Source organism: Stenella coeruleoalba, assembly GCF_951394435.1.
Source record: "Stenella coeruleoalba genome assembly, chromosome: 6".
NCBI lineage: Eukaryota > Metazoa > Chordata > Mammalia > Artiodactyla > Delphinidae > Stenella > Stenella coeruleoalba.
This window is the reverse complement of record NC_137151.1, coordinates 65,955,704-65,979,660: the sequence shown is the minus strand read 5'-3', so window position 1 is coordinate 65,979,660 and position 23,957 is coordinate 65,955,704. Positions and strand designations below refer to the sequence as shown.

General features: G+C 37.3%; 2 protein-coding genes across 4 annotated transcripts; one reads left to right on the top strand and one right to left on the bottom strand.

The window, feature by feature from the left end:
- Positions 1–3,315: 3,315 nt before the first annotated feature.
- On the top strand, positions 3,316–13,651 carry METTL5 (methyltransferase 5, N6-adenosine). 2 transcript variants are annotated; one of them, XM_079924601.1, is made up of 7 exons: positions 3,316–3,827; positions 5,974–6,088; positions 6,474–6,655; positions 7,451–7,533; positions 11,460–11,511; positions 13,060–13,127; positions 13,554–13,651. In XM_079924601.1, the coding sequence occupies exons 1-7, from the start codon at positions 3,728–3,730 to the stop codon at positions 13,590–13,592; spliced, it is 639 nt and encodes a 212-aa protein (XP_079780727.1). In that variant the 5' UTR covers positions 3,316–3,727; the 3' UTR covers positions 13,593–13,651. The 2 variants fall into 2 exon arrangements, with proteins under 2 accessions (XP_079780727.1, XP_079780728.1); XM_079924602.1 differs by having other exon boundaries at positions 13,078–13,127; positions 13,554–13,617.
- On the bottom strand, positions 13,264–23,357 carry SSB (small RNA binding exonuclease protection factor La). Of its 2 annotated transcripts, XM_079924596.1 has the most exons (12): positions 23,174–23,357; positions 21,384–21,458; positions 18,118–18,221; positions 17,853–18,027; positions 17,091–17,198; positions 16,899–16,999; positions 15,745–15,816; positions 15,375–15,417; positions 14,797–14,937; positions 14,322–14,508; positions 14,067–14,198; positions 13,267–13,746 (listed from the first exon to the last, which is right to left on the bottom strand). In XM_079924596.1, exons 2-12 carry the CDS (start codon positions 21,447–21,449, stop codon positions 13,655–13,657), a joined length of 1,221 nt encoding a protein of 406 aa, XP_079780722.1. In that variant the 5' UTR covers positions 21,450–21,458; positions 23,174–23,357; the 3' UTR covers positions 13,267–13,654. The 2 variants fall into 2 exon arrangements, with proteins under 2 accessions (XP_079780723.1, XP_079780722.1); XM_079924597.1 differs by lacking the exon at positions 18,118–18,221 and having other exon boundaries at positions 13,264–13,746; positions 23,174–23,206.
- Positions 23,358–23,957: the final 600 nt, after the last annotated feature.

Sequence of the window (23,957 nt, the reverse complement as noted above, 5' to 3'; positions counted from 1 at the left end):
ACAACCAATTAATTAATTAACTATTAAAAAATAAAATAAAATCTATATGGAAAGGCAAAGGAATTAGAATAGCTAAAATACTTTATAAAAAGAAAAATAAGGACTTCTCTGGAAGTCCAGTGGTTGATACTTCGCCTTTCAGTGCAGGAGGTGCGGGTTTGATCCCTGGTTAGCGAGCTAAGATCCCACATGCCTCACAGCCAAAAAAAACAAAACACAAAACAGAAGCAATATTGTAACAAATTCAATAAAGACTTTCAAAAAATGGCCCATATCAAAAAAATCATCAAAAATTTTTTTAAAAAACAAGAAGAAAGTGGGAAGAATCAGCCTACCCAATTTCAAGGTGTATTATATAGCTTCAGTAATCAAGACTGTGTGGTATTGGAGGATGTACGAATACACGGAACAATGGAACAGACTAGAAAACCCGGAAATTGACCCAAACAAATACACTGAAATGAATTTTCACAAAGGTGCAAAAACAATAATGGAGAAAGTATAGCCCTTTAAACAAATGGTGCTGAAGCAAATGGACATTCATAGGGAAGGGAACAAAATCCTCTACCTAAACATGACACTTTATACAAAAAAATACCTCAAAATGGATTAAATAAAAAATGGAAAATTTACCAAGAAATAAAAACATAGGTGTAAATCTTTTTTAGTTCTGAGATTAGACAAAGAGTTCTTAGGCTTGACATCAAAAGCAGTATATGTGAGGGACTTCCCTGGTGGCGCAGTGGTTAAGAATCGACCTGACAATGCAGGGGACATGGGTTTGATCCCTGGTCCGTAAAGATCCCACATGCTGCGGAGCAATTAAGCCCACAACTACTGAGCCTGCACTCTAGAACCTGTGAACCACAACTACTGAAGCCCATGTGCCTAAAGCCCGTGCTCCGCAACAAGAGAAGCCACTGCAATGAGAAGCCTGCACACCGCAATGAAGAGTAGCCCTCGCACCGCAATGAAGAGTAGCCCTCGCTCACCACAACTAGAGAAAGCCTGCACGCAGCAACCAAGACCCAAGGCAGCCAAAAATTAATTAGTTAATTAATTTTCCAAAAAATCACTATATATGAAAAGAAAACTTGATAAATCGGACCTCACCAAAATTTAAAACTTTTGTTTTCCAAAAGATTCTAAGAAGTTAAAAGACAAGCTGCAAACTGAGAGAAATACTTGGAAACCACATATCTGACAAAGGTCTAGTATCTAGAATATATAAAGAAATCCCAAAACATAACATTAAAAAACAAAACAAAACAAAAACACACCAAACAATTCAACTAGAAAATGAGCAAAAGAAATGAACAGATATTTCACCAAAATGGATATACAGATGGCAAAGTACATAAAAAAATGTTCAACATTATTAGCCATTAAGGAAGTGGAAATTAAAACCACAATGAGATATCACCACATGTCTATCTGAATAGCTAAAATTAAAAATAGTAGTAACACCAAATGCTGGCTAGGATGCAGAGAAACTGGATCATTCATATATTACTGGTGGGAATGTAAAATGTTCTAGCCACTCTGGAAGACAGTTTGACAGTTTCTTGAAAAACTAAACATGCAATTACCATAGGGCAGTTGCACTGAGCAATTGCACTCCTAGGCATTTATCCCAGAGAAATGAAAACTTATGTTCACACAAAAATTGTACAGAAGTTTCCATAGCAACTTTATTTGTAATAGACAAAAAGCTGAGGCAACCCAGATATTCTTCAATATCTATCTTCTACCAGTTAAACAAACTGGTACATCCATACCATAGCAGTAAAAAGGAACAAACTATTGATACACACAACTTGGATCTCCAGAAAATTATGTTGAGTAAAAAAAAAAGCCAGTCCCAAAAGTTTATATACTGTATACTTCCATTTATATCAAATTCTTGAAATGACAAGATCCTAAAAATGGAGAATAGATTAGTAGTTGCTAGGAGTTAAACAGGGAGTGGGGGAGCTGGAGTGAAGTGGGTGTGGCTACAAAAGTGCAACATGAATGATCTTCAAGGTGATGGAAATGTTGTCTTGACTGTATTTGTCAATATACTGGTTGTGATACTGTACTACAGTTCTGCAAAATGTTATTGTTAGGGGAAACGGGGTAAAAGATACACAGGATCTCTGTGCTGTTTTTTACGATTATGTATGAATCTACAATTACCTCAAAAAAAAAAAAGAAGCCTTTGCCTCAGATGGGTCAACTGTCCTTCCATATACTCGGCTAGTCTGCATCATCCATCTAGCTCAAACTGCTCACTCTAGCTCCTTCCTCTCAACAGATACCACCACCACCAAACATTTACTGGGCATTTGTTATGTGACAAAGAACTTTATGTACTAACTTTATGCGCTAAGAACTTTACATGTACTAACTCGTTTAATCCTCATAACAAATAACTTTGAATTCTGTTTTTCATAGGACGTAGCAGCCTCAGACACCACTCTATTTCATCCTCATCCATCCACTCCTTTTTTTCCCCTTCCTTTGATAATGAAAAGAAGGGTCCATTCCCCAAATTAAAGGCAATCCTTTCACTTAAGCACTGGATCATTCCTTTTCAGGATCCTAACTCCATCCAATATCCTCTTTCTTGCGTTTTGAACCCCTGCCTTTCAACTACCTCTATTCTGTCTGAATTTAGGTATGTTCACAAATCCTTCTATCAGTTAAAAGATAAATAAATAAATAACTTCCCCCAACCTTACTAAGCATCAGCCATTCTCAGTCCTCTTAGCCACTTTTCTTAAGAATTGTTCCCATTTACTCTTTCTAATTCCTTAACTTCCATTTAGTTAACTTCCATTTAGTTCTCCAACCGCGACAACTCAGCTTCTGCTCCTACTCTATGAAAGCTTCTAACTTCTTTCCAGCATTTGACACCACTTCCCATTCCTTAATCTAAACTCTCTCTTGCTTGGGCTTCTCGGACATCACCAAGCTGTAAGAGCTGAGGTAAGTGACACAGTTGACCTAAAAAGAGGGAAACAAAGTAGGGCATGCGACTGGCAAAGAAAGCAAAGGCGAGTGGAGGTTGCTACTCTTTGAGAGGGAGCTTGGGAGACAGGAGGCAGAAAGGACCACAGTGGGCATTAAAACAAATCGACCGTGACTTTCACCCTCACCTTCACCCTCTTTCTCCCCACTTCCTTCAAGGACCTGACGGTACTCAAGGAAACACTAGGCGGTAGTGGCCACGCGACAGGTGGCAGGGGCCGGCCCCTGCGGGGCGAGAAAGGCGGGCTTTCCTGCGGGTGCCGACCGCACCGCTGTGGAGGCGAAGGAAGCGCTCGGCTGCCGTCGGAACCCGTGCGCGGGGCCGCGGTTGCAGCTCGGCGTGGGGCCGCTAGATGGCGGACGCATGTGCGCGTGCGTGACGGCGCTTCCGGTCCCGGGCGAGGCGAGAGCAGCCAGTGGAAGGGCGGAGACGCGGCATGAGGAGCCCTCGGCGACTCCAGTCCAGTATCAGCGCGGGGTACCCTGGAGGCGGACCGAAGGCTGGTCGGGGACTCTGCCCACCGCTGGCGCGGGAAGGAGAGCGAGAACCGCCTGAGCCGGGTGTACCTTTCGCGCCCTGCGTTCCCAGCCTGGCCCTCAGCCCGCGGCCCTGAAAAAGGGGTGGGGGATCGGAGTTGGCGGGGAGATCCAGGTGAAGTAGGTTTCTCTGCAGATCCAGCGGCGTTAAACCCTGCGAACAAACACTTTTTAAAACATGAAGCTTAAGGAACTAGAGAGTCGCCTGCAACAAGTGGATGGATTCGAAAAGCCCAAGCTCCTTCTAGAACAGTATCCAACCAGGCCGCACATTGCAGGTAGGGCGGCAGCTGACCATGCCCTTGTCTCGCAGGTTAGTCCTGTCTACCCATTCCATTGTGAAAATAGAACAGTTATTTGGATACAGAGAAAGTCTAGAGGAATTCTGCTCTAAGATTTCATGTTGCGTTAGAGAGGACTTCCTTGACATTGCACCTGAAAACATCCCAAGCATGAGGCACTCTATCGTTTTACTGTTTGTTTTTCTGCATACCCCTCAACACTGTCAGACACTTTTTAATGTGTTTGTTAATTTTATTACACTATTAACTCCTTGAGGACAAAAATGTGCTGGTCTTGTTCACACAATTCCCAGAGCCTAGAAGAGTTCCTGGTACCACTCAGGAGCTCAGTAAATACTTGCTAAATAAGGATCCATTTCCCGGTGTAACGAATTGCCAGTACGAGGATTCCTACGCGTTATACTCTGCCCTGGAAATGAATTACTAGAGTTGGTAGTGAAAGGACTGAGTTTTAACAAATCCATAATAGGTGCTATGTTAAAGATGAGGATGCATTTCAATTTTAACAAATGATCAGAGAATCAGCAGTGTTGCTTGATGTGAGAGATTGATACTGGAAGTAAAAGAACACAGGAAAAACCATTTATATTTAATAAACATATTACCAAAGTCATTGAGGGAGTCTTAGGAAAATTAATTTTGTTGGGAACATCTGCAAGGAGGAGTCCCCCTAACTTCAACATAGTTCTGTTTCTAAGCTGCCAAAGAAAGTCAAGGAAAAAGTATACCTGCACTTACATATTGTCATAATTCCAACCAAAATTCCAACCAAAAATTGCACAAAATTGTGTCTGAGGTAAGACCAGTTATCTCAATTTAGATAATGATTTCTTTAATGTCTTCTGGCTGCAGGGTTTCTTAGTGGAATCCTTTTTTTTTTCCCCCCAAATAACGATCAGTTGTTTCAAAGCCAGTGTGTAATATACACATGGTTGTGCTAATTCTTTGAGATGCTAGCTTCAAAGTCACTAACACCTGCAGCAATAATCAGAACAGCACAGTCAGCCTGACACATCCCTGTAATTGTGTTTTTGATAAAACCTCTGGATCCTGGGGCATCAGTGATGGCCAGCAGCCCTTGGTGGGTTCAGATATCCACAGGGAGGTATCAGTGAAGTTACTCATGCTTAACCTTCAGTATAGCCCCAACCTTCGTGTATTTGAAAGATCCCTTTCTCATCTCAGCAGCTTCTGTTCTGCTCCTCAATAGTTCTCTTATCAGGTCTCATTAGTTGATACATGTGTCTGTAGATCATGAATATATATGTGTGAATATATGCGTCTAAAGGCTATATTGTGGATGTAGGTCTTTTCCTTTCCCATTCTAGCTTGAACTTACAGTACCTGTGTTATGGTGACAAACTTGCTGCAAAAAAAGTTCTGTTTTAATGTTATTGCTTGTTCAGTATTAGTGGTTCCCAGACTTACAGATTTCAAAGATCAGTAAAATTTCACAACAATTTTGGAAACTGACATAGGGTTCCCAGGTCTATATTTTGACAAGGAAAGATTTTTTTTTTTTTTTGCGGTACACGGGCCTCTCACTGCTGTGGCCTCTCCCGTTGCGGAGCGCTCCAGACGTGCAGGCCCTTCGGCCATGGCTCACGGGCCCAGCCGCTCCGCGGCATTGTGGGATCTTCCCGGACCGGGGCATGAACCCGCGTCCCCTGCATCGGCAGGCAGACTCTCAACCACTGCGCCACCAGGGAAGTCCAAGGAAAGAAATTTTTTAAATCTATTTACTCTTACCATCCTTTCATAAAAGTGAAATTTCAACATCAAAGAAAAACTGATATATGTATATGTGTATGGCAATGTTTTGAACAGGTTGAGAAAAAATAAAACATTTTGACCTTATTTTTCTCATTTTACCTCAAAGTTTTGTCATTCTTGGCATTGTCAGCAGAGACTAGTTTGGTGGAACCACTGGTATGTGTTAATATCCTTACTACGTACCAAGTTATTATACCTTACTATTTTTTTAATAATCTGGAACACGATTTAGGGGAGGTCTAAATAATGAAAGATAAGAAATTGTTTTACAAAGAGTCATTTGCACAAATTGGATTTTGTTCATCAACTTGCTTACTTATTCCTTAATATGTTTTTTTTGATCATTCAGCATGTATGCTCTATACAATTCATAACACATATGATGACATTGAAAATAAAGTGGTTGCAGATCTAGGATGTGGCTGTGGAGTGCTTAGCATCGGAACTGCAATGCTGGGAGCAGGGTATGTGGTCCAGTACATACTATTTGGGTATGGGATGGTTTTAATAAGAAGAGTAAATAAAATCAACTGACTTATATTTATGGGACTCTATAGTGTGAGATGAGAGGAGCAAGAATCTAATACTGAGTACATTTAGAATGGGCAGAACATCAAAACAAACTAAAAAAAAAAAAAACAACAAAAAACAGTAACAGCAGAAGTCATATGCCCCTCTTTTATATGAACGCGAGTTTCCAACCCCTGACAGTTTGGGAAATCATGCTGTTAAAAGACAACACTCACTGTCACTTGGTCAGTTGGGTTAAAAAGGTACATGGTTTTGGTTTTGTTGTTGTTTTGACTGGGGAGCTTTAAGTAGTAGTCACTTTGTGTTTTATATTTATAGGTTGTGTGTTGGATTTGACATAGATGAAGATGCATTGGAAATATTTAATAGGAATGTAGAAGAGTTTGAGTTAACAAATGTTGACATGGTTCAGTGTGACGTGTGCTCATTATCTAACAGAATGTCCAAGTCATTTGATACAGTAATTATGAATCCTCCCTTTGGGACCAAAAATAATAAAGGTTAGTAATAAGAATCATGTGTACTGGTGTCTTTGTAGAAAAGCAAGTTTTAAAAACCATTTTCTCATTGATTGTTTGGGTTAAGTGATTTTATCACTGTTCATTAAATAAACCAATCTCTTACCTGTATAGTTATTACAGTTTGAATTTCAGTTTGTTTAATGCATGGCTAGGGAATTGAATTTTTCAATCTTTGTTTTCATAAGTTTGTGCTAAGTGAACAAATTTATCCACTTATTACTTATTCTTCATCTGCTTTCTAGAATGATTTACCTAACCCTTATGAATGAGTATGAATCCTATAAAGGCTTTTATATTTTTAGACCCTCTTTTTAATGTCTCAACATTTGAAGGTTTCAACATGTGTCCATCAGTAACAGTGATTCACTGTGGCTATTTATTTTATGTATTTTGGGGGCAAGGAGGGTAAGAAGTCAGTAAGAAGAGGAAAAGACACGCATAGTTTAAAAAGTCCTCCCTCCACCTGCCCCCACCATTCTGATTACTACTTTACTTGTTCGCTTCTGCCCTCTTTGAAAGTTGTTAATTTGGAATATAATATTAAAGGTTTTACTTTAGCCTTATTTAAATGGGACAGTATAATTCTGGTTTTATTCCATCAACCTTAAAAGATATTTAGATATCTTGGTTATTTGTACTCTGTCTTGTTACAGAATTTGAAATGGCTATTTTGGAGTTTGGAAAAAAATGTTTCTAAATACCTAGTATTCCTTTAAACTTCTATTTTGATAACAGGTATATAATGTAAATAGGGGCTTTTTCTACTCTTAACAGGGACAGATATGGCCTTTCTGAAGACTGCTTTGGAAATGGCAAGAACAGCAGTATATTCTTTACACAAATCCTCAACTAGAGAAGTAAGTTCAAATCATCATAATATTCTGTGTCATTTATTTTTAAATTCATGACAGTATTTTAAGGATTTACTGTGAATACTAAATACCAGGGTATCTAATTCTCCTGAACTTTTAAAACATCTGGCACTTAGAAAATAAATTTTCCCTTTAACTAGCTAGCATTTGTGATTAGCTTTATTTTGTCAAAGGTTTGTTCAGGCAGGAGCTGTTAACAGGAGAGTGATTATATAATTCAGGAATAGAGGAGTAGGTGTAACGGTGGTTCCAGTATGTCCTTGTTTGCCTGCGTAAGCCCTGGTTGGTGCATCCCAGTGTCCTGGTGTGGCCTGGTGTGCATAAGGGAGGCAAGGGTGGCCTGGTTTTTCAGAACACTGAGCCTGGGAGGCTAAACTGATCTGAGTTCAGAACCCACTTTTTCCATTGTTCTTCACTGTCAGCACATAACACATAAGGCTGTGTAGGATGTATTCCAGAAAATTGGGGGTGGGGCGGTACCTTTTTTTAGTGTCAGTTTAACATAGTGATCAAGAACACAGACTATAGAGCCAGCCTACCTAGATTCAAATCTGAACTCTGCTGCTTCCCAGCTGTCTTCTCTTGGTCAAGGTACTTGAGTTCATTTTCGTCACCTACCCTGTACTCACCTATACTCACCTATACTCTTACATCATGAGGAACTAAGAGCACCTTATACTTTGCAGGGTTGGTGTGAGGATTAAATGAGTTAATATTTATAAAGCACTTAAATAGTGTCTGGCAATTGTCATGTTAGCTGTTATTTTAAATCAGACACGTATTAAGAGATTTTAAAGTAGTTTTGTAGGAAAAATATTTTATTTGTATAAATGCAGTGTACTTGAATTCAGTTGGAAACAAATTATGAATATATGGTAATCTAATAACCTTTAAAAATATATAAAATTACATAGCTAAAAATATATACAGGCATACCTTGTTTTATTGCCATTTGCTTTATTGCATTGTGTAGATAATGCATTTTTTACAAATTGAAGGTTTGTGGCAACCCTGCATCAAGCAAGTCTGTCAGCACCATCTTTCCAATAGCATTTGCTCACTTTGTGTCTCTGTGTCATGTTTTGGTAATTCTTGCAGTATTCCCAACTTTTTTATTATATTTGTTATGGTGATCCATAATCTTTGATATTATAATAATTGTTTTGGCATTATTTAGCAATAAAGTATTGCACACTTAATAGACTATAGTATAGTGTAAACAGAACCTTTATATGCACTGGGAAACAAAAAACTCAGGTGACTCACTCTTGTGATATTCACTTTATTGCGGTGGTCTGGAACCAAACCTGTAATATCTCCGAGGTATGCCTGTATACTGTTAAACAATTAGTAGTGGTACCTGCAGGTAAGGAGCAGAACACAACATGACTTTACTGGTAAATAAATCCCCATTCAGTAAGTGAAAACAAACACCAGGAATTATTGGTATCTAAAAAGCCTGTGTTGAGGAAGTCCCCAAGATCATCTTCAGGTTTGATGATTCACAAGGAAGTCTCATAGGACTGAGCATATCATCATACTCTTGACTGGGATTTATTATAGCTAAAGGATACAGAGCAAAATTAGCAAAGGGAAAGGTGCATTGGTCACAGTCCAGGAGATACCAGGTGCAAGCTTCTAGAGTTCTCTCCCAGTGAAGTCATACAGGATGCACTTAATTCTTCCAGCAAAGAAGTTTTGTGACAAGGCATGTGAAATGTTGTCACCCAGGGAAGGTCACTGGAATCTTGGTGCCAAGGGTGTTTATTGGGTACTCATCACATAGGCACCCCTGCCTGGCACATACCCAAATTCCAGACTCCCAGTAACAAAACAGGTACTCACCATAAACATTTTAAGCACAGTGAGCCACTATTATTAAGGGATGGGGAGTGGAAACTCTCCCAAAATCTAAGTTCCCATACTCTAGCCAAAGGCCAAACTTAACATGTAGACCTTTCTAAGGATAAGCAGTCAGGCCTGCTATGAACTCTTCTGCAGTTTGGCATAACATAAATTTTATATTACTGATATACAGTTCATGCAAACCAAGTAAAATATGCCAATAAAAAGTGCAGTTAAGCAGCAAAGTCTAATTAATTGAATGAATTCCTGTAGTCAAGAACTCCCATCTTCACTGTTTGGTATTGCCATGTTCCACCACCAGGAGGCAGCAGTATCAGCATTGTATTGGATCCGCTTAATAGAATTTTAAGCAAATATTTACTTAAGTCCATTTTTATTTTGGCAGTGTAGAAGTATTTCCATTAGCACAGCAACTAAATAATTTGAGAAATTAATCTGGTGTGTATTGTGCATACTGTGAAGGAGGTATGATAATGAATGAACTTCTAATACTAAGACAGTCCTTAGTTTATGCTGTAGATATATCTGCTCTAAGCTTTGTGATAATTTTGCTTGTTTTAAGTATTCTATATAACTAGTAACATTGTTATTGAAGCTAACCTCAGACCCCTTAACTGTAGACCGTTGTCTTTTAAAAGTGCTTGGCCCTCTATTCATAATAGAGGTGCATTTGATAGAATTTTTTGATAGAAATACTTAGGTAAAATATAAGCGTATCTTGGCAGATATGTTAATAATCTGGATGACTCTTACGGCTGTTGCCATATCTTCTTTCATTAGGCATTGTGAGAATTTAGTTCTTGGCTTATAGTTAAAGCAAAGTAGGTAGGCCAGGCACTGTTCTTTCAGTGTTTATCCCAAGCTTACCCCATTTATTCTTTGACATCTCTGCCAGAACCAACCACATTCCATTGTATAATCTAACATCTAAAACCTCTTTCACTAATCTTAGGGCTCAGATAGCAAAGAAATGTCATCATACTTTATTTCTCAAAAATTTACCAAGATCCTAGTATTCCATTAAATTACAATATTATTTGTATTAAAGTCTATATCCTTATACAGAAATTTTAGATCTCAAAGTAGGGGGAAAAATATGCCCAGAACTGGGATTATTTATTAAATTCAAGAACAGACTACAAGCACAAACATATTGTCAGTATTGTTTATGATGGAAATATTTGAACCTCAAACATAGGGATAATTGAGTATTTTATCAATCAGTTTGAGTACTGTGAACACTACCAACATGAACAAAATGCTTATACCAAATATTGCTATCTCTACTACAGTAGTTCTAGAAAATTATGCATAAAATTTACTTAGGGGATTATGGGCAACTTTTCTTTCCATTTTTATTAATGTTGGAGTGTTGTGTATATATTTTAATTCATAAAGCAATTTTTATAACAAATTAGTAATCAAAAATTTTATGAACTGGTTCAAAATTCTTAGACCTATAAATAGCTAACATTTAGTACTTGCTCTGTATGCCACCACAGTTCCAAGCACTTTTCACATTCTGCAACAATCTGATGAGATATCATTATCATCCTCATTTAACGGATGAGGGAACCTCTGAGGCACACAAAAAATGCGTAATTTGCTCAGGGTTACATAGCTAATAGAGCTTCAGTTCAAATGCAGGCTGTCTGGTTCCAGAAACCATGTCCTTAACCTCTGTACCATACTGCCACTGAATTGCTCATTGACATAGATCTCTGCTGAATGGTTTCTAGGATACCTGTATATATTGATGAAATAACGCTGCAGAAACCATGAGTACATTATTTACTTTGATGCACTTCTGAAATTATAGCTTTATTACTTGAATTTAATTATGTAATTTGGCTCAGATCATTAAATGGCTTGGTTTTGTATTTTCAAAATATTCATCCAGTTGAAAAAATTTTAATGAAAATTCTAATTAAAATTAAATTAAATTCTAATGAAATTTTAAAAGCTTGAAAATCAAGTATTAGTAAAAAGCAATTTTTAAAAAACTTTAAAGATCAGCTCACATTAACATGTTATTTTATGTTCAGCATATTCAAAAGAAAGCTGCAGAATGGAAAATCAAGATAGATATTATTGCAGGTAAGACAATTATGTTTCTCATAAACAAATCTCAACTCTAATTATCTAAGAAGGCCAACAGGCATTAGCCTAACCAGAATTTTTACATGTGCTGAGAAAAGATATTGTAGAACATGTATTTTAGTGTGGCAAAATGTGTGTGGTTGGTAGTGGGTTGGAAATGGAGTAAAGGCAGGGTATCAATGTTTGCCCAAGACTGTCCCAATTTATGCATTTTACTGAAAATTGTTAATGGCACCCAAGTATTTGTTCTTTCCAGGCTCAGACAGAACCTTATAATCATCACAGTGACTTAAGAGCTTGGGCTTAGAGTTTGTCAGGCCTTAGTTTGAAATTCATTCCTGGAAAATACCACCAGATTATGCCTGGATTACCCTTCTATTTCAACTTTCTAATTGTCCCTGGAGTCAAATAACATGAAGCTTTTAATTTTTTTAGTGGGGGATAGAATATCATCAGCCACATGATGTAAATCATGTTTGATACATTTTTATTAGTAAACTGGATAATATTCACAAACATCAAAATGGGAAAAGCATGTAACTAGAAGCTAACTATAATCCAAGTAATTCTGAAAAGCCTGAAATAAGAGTACAATAAGGGGGAAATTATTTTACACAATAATAAACTGACTGGATTAGTACTAATAGTGTTAACCACATAACTAGATCTATTGCCTTCATAATAATTAGTAATGTAATGTGTAAAAGTCTGTCTTCCTAGTATATTCAGTATTGTCACTCCTTACCTAGTTTAAGGTATTATAATATGCAACATGCAGACCTTAGAACAGTTCCAGTAGTAGCACACCAGGCCAGAGCCTTGCTACTCCAAGTGTGGTCCTCAGATGTGGACCATCAGCATCGACATCCCTTGGGAGCTTGTCAGACTTGAAGAATTTCAGGATGCATCCAGACCTACTGAATTATAATCTGCATTTGAACAGGATTTGATTTGATTTGAAGGTGATTTGATTGGACATTAAAAGTTGAAAGCTGTGATTTAGAGAGTTAGAATTTGTTGCAAAATATGAAGCATAGATAGGTAGACTTACTGCCATCCCTCTAAAGTTGATCAGTGCTAAGTTTTGAGAACCTACATTATCCTTTAGAAGAAAAGAATATGAAAAGTGGTTTTTCATTTGAGAGCTCAGTAGAAAATAATTAGCTACTTACTACCATTACTAAAATCCAAACCGGAAATTTTTAAAATAAGCATGGTTGTTGTGCAATTGGTAGCTATAGATTATTTAGGAAATTAAAAATAGGAAGATACGATCATATTTTCATGGGATACACTTTGACCACTTGTTAACCTTCTATACTCTTCCCCATAATCTCAAATTTTGATATAAAAAAATGACCAAAACAAATGCCAGGCTGTTTGCCATGGCTTATTGTGGGGATATATCAAATCAGTCCTGGATAAATTAAGTGACAGCTCTGAAATGTTTGGCTTATCAGCATTTAGTACTTCCTTAATTTTTTTCTTTTTTTTTTTTTTAAGTCAAGGGCCGTAAATGTTTGGAAGTATAATTTTTACCCTTAGGTGGCTTTTGTTTTGTAGAGCTACGATATGACCTGCCGGCATCATACAAGTTTCATAAAAGAAAATCAGTAAGTCTCTTGATTCTCGTTTATCTACATTCAGTACTGAAAAACTTCACAGTAAGTAATTACTTCTAATGTTATCAAGTTGTTTGAGTGAATACAGAAAGCCAGCCTAGAAGATAAATACTTAACTCTGGGATGGGCCTATAACCACAACAGCCAATATGCTGGTTTAAGATAAATTCTCAAATACTTTGGGCACAAAAATAAAAAATAAACTAATTTTATTTTTATGCAGTATACATTTTATTACTTTGTACTAATACATTCTCATATTACAAAGGCAATTTAGTGGAAGGATGTTTCTTTTGATATTTGAATAATCTGAAAGAACACAAACAGAATTATACATAAAAAAATACTCATTTTGATAACAATAACAACCACAAAAAAAGACAAGTTAAACAACAAAAAAATTTTCCTTTCTTACAGGTGGACATTGAAGTGGACCTAATTCGGTTTTCTTTTTAAAAGCCTCCAGAGACAAAAGCAGCTTAAAATCTAATTAAAATGAATAAAAAATGTTTACTAAATTACTGGTCTCCGGCACCATTTTCTGTTTTCTGTTGTTTTGATGCAGGTTCTTCTTCTTTGTCTGTTTCTTCTCTTGCTCTTTTCTCTGGTCCTATTCAATGACAATTAATTTTCATTAAGTTCACTGTAAGCATTGCTCTATTTTAATACTAAGCATAACTATAAAAAATAATTGTTTAAACAGATTAGCAACAACTTTCCTACACCAATGAGAAAACGCTTTTCCTTTAGTACGGACCTGGCTCTCTAAACTTAGCTTCCCAACATCTTTGTTTTCCACATGTAAAATAGCATAACCAGGGTCAATCACAATCTGAGAACATCACTTACACAGAAGTTGTAAAACCACATTGCTGTTCTCTCCCACAAATAATTTCTCATCAAAGTACCAAAGGACTTTAAAAAACTTACTAGATGCATCATTTTCATCATGTTCATCATCACTGTCAAATTTAGTTTTCTTGCCCTGAAACTGTACTTTTCCTTTAGCAGACCCAATCTGGGCAGCTTTATTTCCCTTTCCTTTTCCTTTAAATCTGCGACCTGTAGAGACAAAATTGAGAAATCCGTAATGTTTTAAACCTCTCGTCAATGTCTTTTACCACCAATTAAAATTTTTACCCAAGCAAATGAGTTAAATAGTCAAAGAAAATCAGAATTAATGACCTTTTGACTTCCATTTGTTTAGGGATTCTTGTTGATCTTCTATTATTTTTTTCAATGCTTCTTTTTCCACATCTCCTTCTAGTACTTCCCAGGTGACCTCTTTGTTCCTTAATTGTAGGTTACCATTATTTGCATCTTTTGCTTTATCCAGTGCTTCCTTAGCTTTTTCTTTAAACAGAATTATTCCCTACACCAAAGACAGAAAACAAAGGCCAGGGAATTTTACTGAACATCAGGAAGTTATTAAAAAACTTGAAGTCACTAATTCCAACAGTTATTTATAGCACAATTCAGAAAATATCAGACATCACATCCAGTTACAGCAATAATAAAACAAAGTAAATGACCAAGTAGAAACTATTTTCATAAACATACTAACAAAAAATTGCTTTCTTCTACTAATGTCATCTTCTAAAAGATAAGTTTCTATGAATTTTTAAACTGAGTGGTTAAAAGCATATGAATATTTCCAAACCTCTTTGGCTCCTCTGACAAAGTCTATCCATTTTATTTCACCATGATTTGAGAAAAGGATATGCAAATCTTCTCTACACGTCTGATCATCTAAGTCCCCCGAGAATTTCAGCAAGCAGCCAATCTTTTCTTCTAGAGATTTCTATAAAAATATATAAGGTGGTAAGTTTCTTAAAAGCAACCACAAACCAGAAATGGCATATACCTCCCTCTCCCTCTCTCTATACATACATACATACATACATACATACATATATATATATATACACACATACAAGGAATAAACTAGAAACTAAAATGCTATTTTGAAGTAGTATAAGTTTAAATAGTTTAAGTAGTTGGTGCATTTTCCTTTATCATCCTTTGTTCTACAATGGCTTCTGATTTTAACTTCTCCAGCAAATAATAGTTATTATATAAATCTTACTGCGCTGAATAAGTAATAATTTTAGGCAATATTTGGCTAATACTTCAGTGCTATGACAACTGTACACTTGCTTACATATGTTCTTTAAAAAGTCCCCAGGTTTTTTATTCTCCTAAATTTGAATTACAGATTTCTTAGTAATATATACGTACCATTTCAGCATTTTCTGCTAACTTTTGTTTTTCTTCTTGCTCTCTACAAGTAAAAATATCATTAGAACGTTTCCATTTACTTCATGTATGAGAAAATTAAACCCTGATAAAGTTAACCTTAAGCATGATGACTAAACTACTTAATAACCAAAGCCAGTCCTTAGGCTTTCTGACTGTCTGATGCTAGAGTGCAACGCAATGTGGCCCCAAGATTATCAAGGCAGCTTAAGACCTCAATGTTTTATTAGCAAAAGAAAGGCCTACTGTACTCATTTCAGAGCTCATCATCAGCCTCACTTCCCAGAACCAATAATTTTATCTGTCAAAGCTTTAAGGAACTAAAATGTTATGATTAGCTCAACATACTTACTGTTTAGCTCGTAATTTAGCTTCGATTTTATTTTGCTTTCTTTCTTCATTTTTTTTTGCAAAGTAATCTTCCCTGAAGGACACAAAATATAAAGGCTAATAAGTTCATGAGAACAAAGAGGACTGCAAATTACATTGAATGATTTAAGACATCGCACAAGAATGAATGTTACATTCTCAACAAAATTACCTATAAGTTCAAAATACATTAAGGAAGTCACTCTTATTTTTTAAAATAACAGCTTTACTAAGAAAGAATTCACATGCCATAAAATTCATTCTTTTAAAGCATATAATTCAATGACTTTTAGTATATTAAGAATTGTACATCATCACTACTAAGGAATTTCAGAACATTTTCATCACCACAAAAAAGAAACCCTATATTCGCTAAGAATCTCATGCTGATTTTCATTTTTCATGTATAGAAAAAAGAAAATATACCAAAAGTTACGCAACTACTTTGCTTCATAGTTTTTTAGTGTTAATTTCACAAAAGCAAAAATTCTGAAATCCCTGAGACCCAAGAATAAAAGCAATTATGAAAATCACAAGTTAAAAAAATCTTTCTGAGAGTTTAACACTGACAGCATGATTTATCACTGTGCATCTCTAAGTCCATCAGATTTAGTATACAGCATTTAGAAGACTGTGCAATGCAAAAGTAGGGGATTATGGCCCTACAACCATATCATGAAAATGTCCTGGTTTGTCCTAATTTTTAGACACACAGGTGCGCACACACACACACCAAGAATGTGATTCAAATCTCTATTAAATAATCCTTTGTACTGTATAAAAATACAGGCATATATAGATTACGAGAATAGATAAAAAAATTGTACAGTGATTTATTCTCTAACCACACCAAAAGCTCAGATTTTATCATCAAGCCTAACTATAAGTTTCACATGCAAAATAAGTACTAAAACTTAACCTCCCTTATTACGTGCTTGAAAAGGTCCTAACACTTCCTTACAGTCTCAAAGGACTAGTAGTTCCAGTGAGCAAACTTCAAGCATTTCTCAAAGGATGCCTAAGGATACTAAAAATACTGGTCTTACTGTAGGGAATGTTATGCTATACTCCTTACCCCAGTGTGTCAATTCCAGACAACTAAGTGGCCAAAAAAAAAAAATCAGCAAGTTGACTTACTTGAAAAGTATTAGCAGGTCTGTGTCTTTGTACTTCTGGCCAGTGGTCTCAACAAACTTCTTAGCAGATTCAATGGTATCAAATACAGCAAATATTGATCCCTATTAGAAGTGGAAGAAAAGTTGGGGTTTTTTTAGTTACATCCCAAGTATTTTTCTACTAGAAAATGTCTGTTACATCATACAACCATACCTTAAATGCTTTGTGCAATGTTCTTCTCATCTGAATATTTAGTACCTGACCTTTATCTTCCAACCATTCTTTTATGTCATCAAGGGTTGCATCAATTGGGAAGCCTTTCTGTGAAGAGTAGGAAGAAATGTACAAATGACAACTCAAGTAAACGATTTGTCAGAAATTCTGATTTATTTTGTCTTGAAATGAAGCGAGGATATATATATCTCTCTTTCTCTGTCTCTTAAATGTTTAATAGCTCTGGTTAAGAGCCATTGTTGACCAGTGCAATAGAAATGACTCGTTTATCTGGGATTCACTTCAAAATAATCCAGATAGGCCAAAGATAAAACAAGATTAATCACGTTAGTAACTGTTGAAGTTGGATAATGGTACATTATATATTCAATCTACTTCTGTATGTCTGAATTTTTGCAGAATAAAAAAATCTACTTAAAAATTAATGTGCTAAAGAAAACAGCTAACAAGTTTAGCTGTTGATAAGTAAGAACAGTTGATGTGCACTGGGTACTTACAATATGTATGTCAAAGATTTTGTCCAATGTTATATGGGTTTTTTCATTTAATTCTCGCAACAGTTCTATAAGGTAAAAAATATTATCCCCATTTATGAAGATAAAGCTTACAGAGGCTAAGAATATTGCCCAAGGATATACAGTAAGTGGTGAAGCTATGATTCCTGAGCCCTTATTCTTATCCACCCTATGTGCTTTTTAAATAAATTTAAGATATAATTAAATGCATTAAAGGCCCACTTACAATATAAACAGATCTGTTTTTTACATCATTTTTATACTCATCAGTCACTTCAGGGAGGGGTTTGCTTGGAGATCTTCTAATTTTAGTTTTATCTTCACTTATTTCCATAAGTTCTGCCTTTGATTTGCTCAATGCTTCTACTATTACATTAAAGTCTGTTGTTAGACGGTTTAACCTGCAAAAAAATATATATAAAAGCATTGTAAAACTTAGTAGTAGCACTTGCTATTAGCAGAAAATCTTATAATTTAAAAAAGGTCTTTACCTATTAAATTTTATCATTATCTCCAAAGGTACCCAGCCTTCATCCAGTTTGATCTGTTCCTTTAAAAATTTGTCGCGTGGCAAATTGAAGTCACCAAAATAATACTGCAAGATAATTACAGTATATTGCAGAGCACTGTATAATATTGAGTATAAAAAATTACCACTACATCACCAAGTCCTAGTCTTAAAAATACATGTAAAAACTTAACTGGTGGGACTTCCCTGGTGGTCAGTGGGTAAGACTCCATGCTCCCCATGCAGGGGGCCCAGGTTCAATCCCTGGTCGGGGAACTAGATCCCACAGGTATGCCACAACTAAGAAGTCCCCATGCCACAACTAAGACCTGGCACAGCCAAAATAAATAAATATTAAAAAAAAAACAAACCTGGCAATAAACATTTTCTCTTAAATACACTGTAATATTTATAATACATATTAACAGAAAGATAAAACTAAAAATAATTATTGAAACAATATATTTAGCAGATGTGACAACAGATTAGAAAGCCTTAAAACAAAAACATATTTAAGGATTTGGTATATGAAAAGCCTCTTATTTCAAGTCAGTGTGGAAAGAACAGATTGTTAAATTTAAGAAACTAGAATAATCTGATTAATCACTCTAATTTTTAAAAAAATAGAAAAATTTAAAAGTTAAAAAATTAGGTAAGCTGGGACGAAGTGAGAGTGGCATGGACATATATACACTACCAAACGTAAAATAGCTAGCTAGTGGGAAGCAGCTGCATAGCACAGGGAGATCAGCTCGGTGCTTTGTGACCACCTAGAGGGGTGGGATAGGGAGGGTGGGAGGGAGACGCAAGAGGGAGGGGATATGGGGATATATGTATAGCTGATTCACTTTGTTATACAGCAGAAACTAACACACCATTGTAAAGCAATTATACTCCAATAAAGAGGTTAAAAAAAAATTGGGTGAGTATTTCCCTAATTTAAGCACAGAGGCACTCTTCCTTAGTATAAAAACAAAGAAAAAAGTATACATGAAAAGACTCAGATGTGACTACTTGGAATGCCAAAAGTAGCATAAAAAGTAAAAGATAAACACAAAAGCTTATTAATACTTCTTATAAATCAACAAAGAAGAAAAAAAACCTCTGAAAACCCTAATAGAAAAATGAGTAAAGGACACTTTTGTTTTGGCCACACCACACTGCATGCAGGATCTTAGTTCCCCAACCAGGGATGGAACCCGTGCCCCCTGCATTGGAAGCATGGAGTCTTAACCACTTGTTTGCCAGGGAAGTCCCAGTAAAGGACATTTTTTTTTAGTTACTAAAAATAAAAATATACTATAAACATTAAAAAGTTCAAGCTCACTATTAACCAAATAAATGCAATTTAAAGCAATGAAAAGCATTTAGCCAAAACTCTAAAGACAAGAATACCCAGTATTGGCCTGAACACAGAAATGGTCATGCAGGTAGAGATGTTAACTGGCAGTAAGTATCAAAAATCAAAAGTTCTTGGGGCTTCCCTGGTGGCACAGAGGTTGAGAGTACGTCTGCCGATGCAGGGGATGCGGGTTCGTGCCTCGGTCTGGGAGGATCCCACATGCCGCGGAGCGGCTGGTCTCGTGAGCCATGGCCACTGAGCCTGCGCGTCCGGAGCCTGTGCTCCGCAACGGGAGAGGCCACAATAGTGAGAGGCCCGCGCACCACAAAAAAAAAAAAAAAAAAAATCAAAAGTTCTGGGGGCTTCCTTCCAGTGGTTGAGAGTCCGCCTGCCGATGCAGGGGACACGGGTTCGTGCCCCGGTCTGGGAGGATCCCACATGCCGCGGAGCGGCTGGGCCCGTGAGCCATGGCCGCTGAGCTGCGCATCCGGAGCCTGTGCTCCGCAACGGGAGAGGCCACAACAGTGAGAGGCCCGCATACCACAAAAAAAAAACCATCAAAAGTTCTAAAAAAACATGTATAACCCTTGAGGCAGTACATCTCCCTCTAGGAATTTTATCTTAGAGAAATCAATAAACATGTTTAGTAACATTTATATATAAAGATATTCATCGTAGAATTACTACAGCTAAAAAATTGGATATGTCCTACATATCAAATAGGGGATGGTGTAAATTACTGATGATACAAAACTACTCCCCCATAATGCATCCTATGTTTGGTGGGGGGAAAAGGGAAAAAATTATGTTACTGTGAGCACTGACCAATTTGTGAAAAGGTATTTATCAGGCTTTTAACCTTGATTACCTCAAGAGGATGAGATTTGAGAGGTGGCAGGTTGTGGGACATTATTAACTTTTTCTATATACAGTTTTCTTCACAATTATAAAGAAATTAATAAAAAAAAGCTGTAACACAGGAAATTTAAAATAACAGAGAAGTGCAACTTTGAAAAAGTTCTGAGTTGCAAAAAAACGCCAAACAATATGATCTGAAGTTCCTCATTAAGAATATAAAACATAAATTAAGAGATAATTTCCCATGTAGCCATTACTGATACTGTAAAGCACCAACTTAAATACAATACCTAAATTCAAAAAAAATGTTAAGAGAAAACAGATACTCTTAAAAGTTACAATAGCTGAGACTTCCCTGGTAGTCCAGTGGTTAAGACTTCGTCTTTCAATGTAGGGGCTGCAGGTTCCAGCTAAGATCCCACATGCCTCACGGACAAAAAACCAAAACATAAAACAGAATATTGTAACAAATTCAATAAAGACTTTAAAAATGGTCACATCAAAAAAAAAAAAAAGAAAAAACACCACCAAAAAAAAAAAAAAAACCCAGAAAACAAACAAACAAAAAAACACCTTTAAAAAGTTACAATGGCTGAGAACACCTAATTGGGCAGGAAAAACTACTAGGACCTGCAAGAATAAAGTGCTATTTAACAGGGAAGGCATTTTACAAAGGATTTTAAAAATTATTTTACTATGTGCTAGGCACTATTCCAAATGTTTTACATTTTGTGAACTAATGTAATCCTCACAACCACCTTATGAGGAGGGTACACTATTATCCTCGCTTTACAGACTAGGAGAAAAAAGTTAACTAACACTATAGTGTTACCTTTTGAAATGTCTTTGTTCTTGAGTTTCAGAAACAGGCTCCACCAATATAAAACTGTATACTACTGTATGTTTATCTAACTCCAAGAATCAAAGACAAACCAAAAGTTCAATAGGTCAATATACTGAAATTAAATGGTCTATCTGTATTTTTTCTGAGGCCCTAAATTTCCTCTCAAAGAGCCTGGTTTTGCAGTGTAATACCACAGGAATCATACCTCTATTTGATGACAGATTTTGGCCTCCAGAGCAGCCATTTTTTCATTATCACCATTTTCTGCCATTCTGGCTATCTGTAAAATTTCCCAAATTGGCATAAAAAAATTATTTACTTTTTATGTAAAATTCAAGACCATTAAAAGAATGTTCTAAAATTATCAATATCCCACTGTTTTCCTAAAAATCAGTAATTTTTAATTTCATGGGTTCAATTTCTCTACTCAATTCTCAAAGTTCAACAAAAGAAAACTTTGAAATTAGTGATGAAAATCTATGGATAATCCACACCCCTTCCAGTAAATAACTGTTCCACCTTCTATAACAAAGTGAGTGGTTATCTTCATTTAGCTGATCTAGAAAGCTTTGAGGGAAAAAACTCCATTCAACCACTTACCAATCATTACCAGGTTTAAGTAGATCATCATCTGTCAGTATATTACTGTGGATCTCAGTCTTGTTTGGTGTGGGCCGAATTTCGTTTAAAATTAGTCATAGCTGACTTACCAAAAACTTGTTATCAACAAGATTACGTATCAAAACTTTAAAGTAAAAAAAATTCAAACACTACATACAGTCAGGGTTAGATTAAATAAATGCTAATGATAAGGAACATAGGAAAATGATCATTTGAGAACCTGAGGACACTAATACAACATTAAACTGGGCATATGCCTACTAATTTACTAATACAATGGTTAACCTTACAGCCAGTTTCCTGTTTCACATCCCTGACAATAGCACTGTAGGAAAAAATAAAGCTGTGAAGTTGGTTTGCTAGGGATAACAGTCTCCTGACTTCAAATTACTTGCTTCTAGTGCTCCATTAAAACCATCCAAACACCGTGTACAACAGTATATTTAAAAGAATTCACCAAAGATATCTGCCATTAATTAACTCTAGCGATGAACTATGACTGGTACACTTCTTGGAGGCATGGCTTTACAATTTGTAATTGCTATGCAATACAACCTGGATGCACACTGGAAGCTCTCCTATGGTGCAACATCTCACTACAAAATTTGGCCAATCTTACGCTTTGGCTGCCGATCATAATTCCTAAGTTATTACTGTGATCTAGGGCCCCCTATAAAACAAAGGGTGAGATAAAAGACCTATTTAGTCTTTGTAAGACTTCTTTGGCCTACCCAATTTTGGAACTTCATGAGATACTTTCTCAGAATGCACATACAACTAGAAGTGAAATATTACCCTCACTTTCCAATTTCGCTCAGAAGCCTTGATGTGAGTGAATGAGGACCTTTAAAACCCAAGAGAGTGACGCCAGGGGAACACCTGCGGCCCCGATTCCCCGGCCTCCAATCTGTCCCACACGATCCAAGGAACACTTCGGCGTTTAACCCACGTCGACCTCTCCAGAAACGTACACAGTCTGACAGAAACATCCGCTTTCGGCGACACTGGAAAGCGGTGGAGGTACGAAACCTTAAAGACGCAGTGGGGATGCGGGCAGCCTGGGTCCAAAGAACCCGCCACAGCCCGTCCCAAAGCAACCCCTCGGTCGCCTGTGCCCCAACCACGTGCGGGGGAACCCTAGCTCCTGTGAGGAACGCAGAGGCCAGCTCCCCACCTCGCGGCTGCCCGCGCCCCTCACTCCCCAGCCCAGCGCGCCGCCTCCGGCTGCGGCCCACGAGGCGCTCGCCCCGAACGCGAGGAAGGCGAGGAGCGCACGCAACCAGCGTGAAGCAGCAAGGAAAGGGAACGCGCCGTCGCGCACCACGCAAAGCAGACCCTTTTGTACCTTCTTTTTAGCCACCTGGAGTTGCTCACCTTTAAGTTCCCGGTCCCACAGAGACGCGCCACAGGGTCACTAACAGCCACAGCGACGTCTCCTATCCCTAGCGCCGCCAGCTTGCCCAACGCGCCTAAAGAAGATGGGGGTTGTCCCGGCAGCCCTTGCGGCCAGGGTGGGCGGGGCTTCGGGCGGGCCCGAGCCGGCTCCGCGCTCTGAGCATGCGCTGTTGCCGCGGGCTCCCAAGGCCGGAGAAGTCCCGCCCTCAGTTCGAGGAGTTTGGGTTAAAATGGCCAGCGGGACCTTGGAGGATATTAGGTTAAATATTCAAGTATTTCTGGACAGAACTTGTATTTCCAGCCCTTCCTTAGGCTGTCCAGTCACATGAAGTGGTTGACTTTTTTCAGATTATACTTTTTAAAAAATTGTTTTAATTATCCGTAATAGTTCCCCCTCAAAAAAATGACAAGTAAAATTTTAAAAAAGTGAAAAATTCATGGAATCTTAGAGTTGAGAAAACAATACAGTAGATCGTTTAAGAGCTGGAACTCTGAGGACTTCCCTGGCGGTCCAGTGATTAAGACTCTGCGCTCCCACTGCAGGGGGCACGCGGTTGGATCCCTGGTCCAGGTAAGATCCCGCACGATCCGCAGCCCCGCCAAAAAAAAAAAAAAAAAAAGAGCTGGAATTCTGAAACCAGACTGCCTGCATTCAAATAACGGCTCTCCAGTTTACAGGCTGTGCGATCTTGGGCAAGTTACTCAACTTCTCTATCCCTCACATATAAAATTGGGCCAATGCTAAATATCTTATACCTCGTAC